Below are 9,436 nucleotides of genomic sequence, written 5' to 3' on the forward strand. Positions count from 1 at the left end.
AAAAAAAAAAAAAAAAAAAAAAGAATGCAATGCAAAAGAAACTATAGTGTTTTCAAAACGTGTACACATACTCTATGAGGATGCAAATTGAGAGTTCAACAAATATTTCTCAGTGACCTACTTTATGCTGTGCTTTATGCTTGGTGCTTAGATGTATTTTTGTTTGGTTGGTTTGGGTTTTGGTTTTAGTTTTACACATATCCTAGGAACATAGCAGGTGATATAGAGTGGTAAAGAGCACAAGTCCACTGTTAGTAGATATTTTTACTCACCTGTTTTCTCATCTATAAAATTAGGATAAAATTAGTGCCTACCTCACAGGATATTAGGGAGATGGAGAGGGTGCTCAGAACACAACAGTGCCTAGCACAGAGGAAGCACAACACTGAGGAACCAGAAACTGCACCTGTAAATTCTGCAGTCACTTTAAATTATAAAACAAGTAGTATTTGATGTGTGATCATAACTTTGCTAAGAAGGCATCAGTTATAATGATACATGAACTGTAGCAATCCAGTGAGTACTGACAGGATGGAGGAGCTTTTTGGAGGGGGAAGAAAGGAACCTCAAAGCTTTCTGATTCATTTTGAGTCATGAGATGTCTACATGTAAAAATTCTGCCCTGGTAAACTTTGCTTTGTAATGTTTTAGATAGGTAATGCATTCACATGGTTCAGATGTATGAATGTAGTATATTGTTTATTTATAAATAAGTATATATTATTTTACTAAAAAAATTTTATTAAAATGAAAAGTTTTACTCCCACCCCTGACTCAGTTTTTGCCCTTCTCCTTCTACTCACATATGTGCATGCATTAATAATCACACTGAGTAATTTTTATCTTTCAAGACTTCATGCAAACAGAAGTACTTACATAAGCTATAATCTTATGTTATCCTCCTTTCTACAGCAAAGGAAGTATACTCAAAAAGTTGTAATCTGTTTTGTACCTTTTTTTCACTTAGTACCTCTTGAGATCTTTCTATACATGTCATCCATCATATAAACAGCTTCCTCATTCTTTTTTAAGCTATAAAGTTTACCATCATTTAGATGTCCTATGATGGTCATGTGACTGGTGAACTACTATCATCACTGGTGTTGTAAACAATCTTATAGACAGATTCCATACTTGTGCACGTATATCTACAAGAGGCATTCTCAAAAATGAGATCATTGGGTCAGAGTGTGCATAAATTTGTAATTCCAATGGATCTCATCAGACAATCTCTGTTTATATTCCATTAAGGCTTAGTTTGGTTGGTTTAAAAGAAAGCCTGATCTCAAACTCTGGTTCTGAAAGGCTAATAGTTCTCTGCATTTTCTCCTTTCTCCTCCTTTTGTTTCTAATTAGTGCTGTAGAAAACAAAACATCACCTCATTCAGAGTTCCAAGAAAGACAGTTCTGGTCAGGCCTAAAGGTGAGCAAAACTGCAAAATGAAAAGGCAAATTTTGTAAAATCCTGTTTACTATAGAACAAAGAACAACAAACTTCTTCGGTAAGAATTAGATAGTATTTTAGGCTTTGTGGTTCACATGGTCTCTGTCTAATTACTCAATTCTGCCACCATAGCACAAAAACAGTCATAGTACATAAACAAATGAACATGGCTATGTTTGAATAAAAGTTATGGATGCTGAAATTTGAATGTCATATAATTTTCTCACGGTACAAAATATTTTGTTTAAAACAGTTTTAAAGTGTCCTTGAAAAATGTTAAAACCATTCTTAGCTCATGGACCCTACAAAAACAGGCGACAGGATAGATTTAACCCACAAGCTATAGTTGGCCAACCCCTGGCCTTAAAATTATTGCTAAGTCAGTGGCAAGAGAGATGGGAAGGAGAAGAAGGTTCAAACAATGTTTAGGAGGAAGCATTGAAAGGACTCGATAACTGATCGAGGGAACATAAGATCTATTTTGGACATAATGAAGGTATATGTGGAACAAATAGAGATACAGAGGTCTAGAAGGTGGTTGGATACTTGAGTCTGAATTTCAGGAGACAGATCTGAGCTGGAGATTTAGGAGTCCACTACCTGTAGGCAATATTTGGAGCCATGGTCATGAATGACAAGCTCTAAGGAGACTGGGTGAAGCATGAGAAGTAGGCTAAAGACAGAACCTTGGGAAATACTAACAGAAGAGGAGAACATGGAGGCTTCAAGGAAACTGTAGAATCAGTTATGAGCCTTAGGATGATCACAAGAGAATGGCCTCAAGGAAGCTAAATGGAAGATTTTCAAGAATGAAGAAAAGAATGTTAAATGCCACCAAAGAGAATTAAGAGAAAGACTGAAACTGCTTATTGGATTTGACAATTAGAAGGATATAGGTTACCTCAGCAAGAGTAGTTTTAATAGTGTGAATTAATATTTGTCATGTGGTTGAATCAGGGAAAAGGCTTTCTGGGAAGAGAGAACAACATCAACAATGAGATAAAATGTGAAAAAGAATTACATTTTAGTAAAACAATAGAGTAGTGAATATAGTACTAGAAAGAAAGAAACACCTTAAAATTCGCAGAAAGATCTGAATTTAGTAGAGGGAAAGGGCAACCAATATTTTATTACAATTTATTATGGTTACTTAATCCAAGTTATCTTCAAATTCACAGGTGATTATTAATCTTTATGTATCAGAGGAATGAAGCTCTGAGCATTGATTGCCTTCTCAAGGTCACATGTTGGTAATAGCGGCCCTAGTTTTGACAGTAGTTCTTTATGAATCACGTGGTCCTGTGGTCTTATATTCAGTGGTCCTCGGCTTTGAGAGAAAATGGATTGGGAAGGAGGATTATTGATCTGGAAAGACTCTAGTGAAGTTATTTGAGACTGATTTGGGGATGGTTATCCTAGAAAATGAAAATAAGATGAGCAAATACATGGAGTTTGGAAAGAATCAAGTATTTATTCAGAGATATTGTATTCTAAAATTGACAGTTCCAACAGGGCTAATTGTAGTGAGAATTTTAGTTTGATCAACTCTTTATTTTTGTTAGAGACTATTACAGTTTCTCTTTGGAGAAAAGGTACATATTTACTTGATACTTTATTTTAGCTCTTCCACAATATTCTTCTTTGGAATGGACTCCTTACAGATGACACCTTGCAAGAACTAGGACTAGGGAAGCTGCTAAATCGTTACCTTATTATAGCTCTTCTCAATGCCACACCTGGGCCAGATGTGGTTAAAAAATGCAACCAGGTAAGTTGTGAAGAAACTGATTCTAATTTTATCATTTCTAAAAAATTTAGCTATTAAAATCTATTATTTAACAAAATAATTAAATGTGTGATACTCATATAAAAATAGACAAATGGACCGGGCACAGTGGCTCATGCCTGTAACCCCAGCACTTTGGGAGGCCAAGGCAGGTGGATCACCTGAGGTCAGGAGTTTGAGACCAGCCTGACCAACATGGCGAAACTCCGTCTCTACTAAAAATACAAAAATTAGCCAGGTGTGGTGGCTAACACCTGTAATCCCAGCTACATGGGAGCCTGAGGCAGGAGAATCGCTTGAACCCAGGGGGTGGAAAGTTGCAGTGAGTCGCCATTGCACTCCAGCCTGAGTGACAAGAGCAAAACTCCGTCTCAAAAACAAACAAACAAAAAAATGACAAATGAATTTAACAAACTAGAAATCCAGAATAGCTCTTCTGTATTTAAGAGATAGTATACTGGTTTGAAATATCACCAGTAGGGAAAGGAAAAATTACTTAATAAATGATGCTGATGGCTGGCTGTTTACAAAAAGAATATTAAATCCTCACCTCTCACTATATACCAAAAAAATTTCAGGTAAAATTTTTTAAAATGTAAAAATGAAACTATAAAGTCTACTAAAATGGTAAATAACTGTACTTGAGAGTGCGAGATTTCCTTCTAAACTTAAAGGCAAAAGAAATGAGAAAAGTCATAGATCTGAAAAAATTTTATAAAACTTCAGTGGATCAAAAGGTGTTGAGATTAATTGATCATTATTAAAACTGGGGAATGTGTTCATTGGGCTCACTATACTTTCTACTGCTGTTTATGTTTGAAATTTTCTATAATAGAAAGTTAAAAAGAAAAGTTAAGAATCTAGGAAATAAAAAGTTGTTAACATGTAACAAGGATTAATATTTACATTAAATTAAAAAACTCGTTACAAATTAGGAAATAATTCAAATGTTCTGACTGAAAATAGCCAAAACACGTGCAACAGTCAAGTCACCTAAAAGGAAACGTAAAATTAACCTTAAAATACGTGAAAAATAATCAGTAGTACTAATAATCAGAGAAATGGAAATTATTTATAGGAAGGATATTTTCTTGACCAGTTGTGTTGGCAAACATTTTTTTGCTGTTGTTGTTTTACTTATATTTTCCAGTGTTACCATAAACACAGGAAAACAACAATTCCATCATTGCAGGGGCACCATTCACCTAGAGTATGCAGTGCAGTGGTTCTGGAAAACAGTCCCCTGCACTGATGGAAGGAGGGATACAGCTCTTTTGGAGAATATTTTGGCATGATGAGTACAAAACTTTTAAAGCTTATATTCTTTGACTTAGCCAAAGTAAGTTAAGTCAAAAATTAGAGATGCACATATAGATTTTAAGTACAAAGAATATTGTTATAGCATTACTTATAATAGAAAATAGCTGGAAACACCTAAATATCTCTGAAAACATGATGGTGTTCTCATAAGATAAAAATGTGAAAGGAAAATAAATCTCAGAACCTGTCTCAGATACTTTTGGGTTCGCAAAAGTTATGTTTTGAAGAATTTTAAGAATATGAGAAAACAATTCTTTTATAATGTGATTTAAAAACACACACACTTTCCCAGATAGAATCGGGTCCGGCTGCTTGTTCTCACAGTCCAATAGCAAGATGCAGACAGACTGGGAAAGAAAGGAGCTTATTTTTGCAACCAGTTACGGGGAAAAGGTTGTAGTAACTCACCAGACCAACTAAAAGTTAGAATTTTCCGCCCCCAGCACTTAGATGCATTCTAAGCTCCATGGTACGTGGGAGAGTGCACCTACAAGGGAGAGTGTTTCATTCAGTCTCTATCTAATCTAACTAGGGTCTGGAAAGCTTTCTCTAGACTCTTGGGAAGCTTTTTAATCTTAAGTGGGCCCTGGTACGAGGAATATGTGTAAGAACACTCTTATTATTTGATCACACTTTAGGGTCTGGGAAAACCCAGGCGGGGTCTTAATGGGTTTGTTTTCGCATTCCAGTTCTTGTACTCAGGCACCAGTTTCTCTAGTTCTTTAATGTTTAACTTACACATTCGTCAAAATTATAGAAAAGGGTTAGTGGAAACTGATTCATCTGGTTGCTAATGGAAACCTAGCCTGCCATAAAACTATATACCAATTATTAGCCAACCATGATTGTTTTGGCTATAATTTTTGTATCATACAGTTTTAAGCATTATATATTAAAAATTTAAATCATCATCCATTTTATGTTCAGGTTTAGTTTAGTTCCCTTTGACCATAGGGTCTGTTATGAAGTGGAGAAGAGGAAATATATTTACACAGCATTCTCTCCACAGCATATGGCTAGAAAACCAGGCCAAGAAAATAGACTTTTAGTGCTGGGATCATTAATGGAAAAGCTCCATGGTTAAATGAGAATTTTATTGAAACTTGTGATACAAAACAAGGGGAAAACAAGTGCAAATGACATTCAATAGTAAAGGCTGTTTTTAAAACTTTTAAAAAGAGATAGTTTATATAACAAAACTTGTAGGATCTTCTGCCTTAGGCAGTCAATGATTCTCTATTTTTCCTGAATAGTTAAAACAGGTGATTAAGGAGTAGAATAAGTCTTTTGCCTCAACCATGTTTTAAATGCTGACCAATCTTAGAGTGCATTCCAGAACCTTTATTTAATATACTGTATAATATATAGGGTGCATTTTAATTTTTTTCCCAACTCTCTGCTTTCTATAAATATTGATCTTGATGTTACCAACTGTACCATAATCTGTATAATTAGGAATTTCTTTGAATAGTGTGATGCTGTGGCAGGCCAGGTTTCCATTAGCAAACAGAACAGTCAGTTTCCATGAACCTGTTACTATAACTTTAATGAAAGTCTAAGCTAAACATTAAAACTGGAGAAACTGGTACCTGAGTACAAGAACTGGAATGCAGAAACCAACCCATTAAGAACCCGCCTGGGTTTTTCTCAGACCCTAAACTCTGATAGAATAACGAAAGCATTCTTACACATACACCTCGTTCTGTCATAAGATTAAGAAACTTTCCAAGACTCTAGAGAAAGCTTTCCAGACCCTAGTCCCTAGCTAAAGATGAGATAAAGATCGAATGCAAACCCCCAATTCCAATCCCACACGTAGCACGGAGCTTTAAATATATACAAGCACTAGAAAAAACCTTACAACTTTGAGTTGGTCTGGTGAGTTACTCTGACTTCGCTGTAACAGGTGGCAGAAATAAACTCCCTTCTTTCCCAATTGCCTGAATCTCGTTTTTGGACCTCAAGAACAGGCAGCCAGACTTTGTTCTCTCCAGGAACAATATCAAGTTTTTTCCTTTCTCCTCTTTCCCTCTCTTTTTTTCCCTTGTTTCCTCTATGAGGAAGTTTTTTTTCTCTCTTTTAAATTTTTTCTAACATTTTCTGTTTTACCAAAATTTTCTCAAAATCTTGTATTACTCTTAGAATGACAGTGATAAAATGTAATTTCCATTTCCAAAAGAAAAATTGAATGCACGTACATTGACTTATTCTGCTGCTTTACCATTAAAGCAATGTATTACATTGATAGAGGATAAAAACATAATTTATCTTTCATTCTATATATCTTAGAATCACCCATTTGATTTCTTAACTCAAATTTATATAGATTATATGCTAGGACACCCAATTTCCTTATAAAATAATAGTGAATGTGTGTATTATGAGTTGTATTGACCAAATATTTTGTGTCTAGACATTTCTGGTTTTTAAGTGTAAATTATGTTTTGTACAGATTTAATGACTCACAAATACAAGAATATAGAAAGAATTACTAGTACTACTAGGGAGTGTATTCATAGAGAGTAGCGTATTTTAAGTTCTTAGGATTAAAGAATGAATTTCCAAAATATATGTAGCCTTTGACATAAAGGGAAATTTTTACAAATTTTTATTTAAACCATAAACTATAAAATGGGGAGAATGATACTCAGCTTACAGTATCACTATGAGATTATGTTAGCAAGAGTTCTTAGATACTGTCATTGTAAACCAGCCATGTGTTTTGATTAACAGATAGCAGCATGTCTACCAGAAAAATGGTTTGAAAATTCTACCATGAGAACATCTATTCCACAGCTGGAAAACTTCATTCAGTTTTTATTGCAGTCTGCACATAGATTATCTAGAAGTGAATTCAGGTGATGCATATTTTATTTTCACTTCTATAAACATAGTTCAAGGATTCTGTATGCTCTCAGCCATTTTTAGAAAGATCTGTATTTTACTGTACTTTTAAAATTTGTTAAAACTTTGTGATACTGTAGAGTTAGTAGATATTTTATGGTTACCTTTGGGATGGCTTATGCATATTCATATTTTAAAATGTAAATCTCTTCCAAATTAAGCACATTCAAAAAGCTATAGCACAGGGGAATATAGAATTAAAACTATAAATCAAAACCCTTTTATTACACACTTTTAAAATATGTTTTTAATTTTCCTGGCCATTTTTAGAGACTCAACAGTTGTTAAGTACAGGTCTGCAGCTTGGTGTTTATCCAGCAGTAGCTAGCTCTCTGTTCTGAATGTTTCATTCACAGCACCAGATGTTTGGCGGCTTAAATACAGTGGTATTCCTGTTAACTCCCTCTCCAAAAAAAATTTTTAAGCCCAGATTTGACCGGCACGGTGGCTCACGCCTGTAATGTCAGCACTTTGGGAGGCTGAGGCAGGAGGATCACTTGAGCCCTGAAGTTTGAGAACAGCCTGGGAAACATAGCAAGACCCTGTCTCTAGAACAGAAAATTTAAAAATCAGCTAGGCATGGTGGCATGTGCCTGAGTCCCAGCTACTGAGGATGCAGAGGTGGGAAGACTGCTTGAGCCTGAGAGATTGAGGCTGCAGTGAGCTATGATTGTGCCACTGTACTCCAATCTGGCCAACAGAGCAAGACCAAGTCCCTTTAAAAAAAAAAAAAAGACTCAGATTTGTATTATTTGCTAATGTCATGATGTGTGAATATACTCCCACCATTGCTTCCACCACAATGTCTCATACAAGCTGGTAGCAACGCAGCACTACTAAAATTTCTGATAGACTTACTGTATGTTTTTCTACTTTTTACAGTAATTCACATTGAAATTTGCCAGAATACATCCACTAATGGTCTGTATTTGAACTTTATAATTAAGTGGAGATGGCAGCATCTCTCTGTGTTTTATGCTACTTTTAGATACTAGCTTAAGGTAAAGCTTTTGTTTTAGATTAACAACTGATGATCAGGTTCTGAATTGACTGCTGTCCCCTCATACGTTGCATTTCTAAAGGGAGAAATTTGTTTTGTTTTGTTTTTCAGGAATAAAGTCGAAGAAATAATTCTGATTTTGGTGAAAATAAAAGCTTTGAATCAAGCAGAATCCTTCATAGGAGAGCATCACCTAGACCATCTTAAATCACTAATTTAAAAAGATTGAATAAACTTTATAGGAAAATCCTAAAATTTTAATATAGTTACACTCAGTTCCTTTGCTTGAGAAGAAGCTGGTGCCTCTGTCTTCTTTATTCCCTGTAAGAGAAGGTAGGATTTGCAAAAAAGCAAGACTCCACCTCTATTCCCCCCATGCTCTACCTTCTGGCATCATGAAAAGCTGCCATGATTCTGTGGTGTCCTAAGGAATTAAATGCACTGAAGCTTTAAGAGCTCAATGTGTTTCCCTTTGATTCTTTTGGCTGGTCTTTCAATTTTCTTAAGAGGGGAACTGGAGAAACCTTGCCAAAGGTTTTGGCTTAAGTGAGCATGCTAATGAGTCTTCTTTCCTGAACCACAGTAATATCTTTTAGTTCTCTTTAACTACCTTTATTTAAAAATAAGTCAATATGAAAATCTCAGTTGGAATGAATTATTTGCTGAGTATTAAATGATTAAGGCATTTGCTGATTGTCAAATTGTCCTTTAGAAAAATCTGTACCAATTTAATGTACCAACACAAGTATGTGTGAGTGCTAGTGAATCCCTACCAGCATAGTTATTATCCTTTTTTAAAATGCATTGAAAATTTGAAAGGTAAAAATAATCTTATTTTAATAGCTTATTTTGTTTTGGCTATTAGAGAGTAAACATACTTGTTTTGGCCATTTGTAATTATTTCTGAAATATCCATCTATTTGTTATGGACTTTACAACCTTTATATTTTTAAAGATACTGATTTTTTGCCCATGCTTGTGG

At 34.8% G+C, this 9,436-nt stretch overlaps 1 protein-coding gene across 4 annotated transcripts in view; it reads left to right on the forward strand.

Annotated features, from left to right (window-relative positions):
- The window catches only part of GCFC2 (GC-rich sequence DNA-binding factor 2), a 57,399-nt gene extending 48,469 nt beyond the window's left edge, over positions 1-8,930 (forward strand). For 2 of the 4 annotated variants that reach the window (XM_017889206.1, XM_017889208.1), the window contains exons 14-17: positions 1,357-1,423; positions 3,066-3,212; positions 7,284-7,408; positions 8,566-8,928. In XM_017889206.1, coding sequence (XP_017744695.1) covers positions 1,357-1,423; positions 3,066-3,212; positions 7,284-7,408; positions 8,566-8,674 — 448 coding nt within the window. In that variant the 3' untranslated portion in view covers positions 8,675-8,928. Of the gene's footprint in view, positions 1-1,356; positions 1,424-3,065; positions 3,213-7,283; positions 7,409-8,565 lie in introns of all 4 variants that reach the window. The other 2 variants (XR_001888619.1, XM_017889209.1) reach the window with 1 other exon arrangement.
- Positions 8,931-9,436: the final 506 nt, after the last annotated feature.

Source organism: Rhinopithecus bieti, unplaced genomic scaffold (genome assembly GCF_001698545.2).
Source record: "Rhinopithecus bieti isolate Rb0 unplaced genomic scaffold, ASM169854v2 scaffold_18746, whole genome shotgun sequence".
NCBI classification, from domain to species: Eukaryota; Metazoa; Chordata; class Mammalia; order Primates; family Cercopithecidae; genus Rhinopithecus; species Rhinopithecus bieti.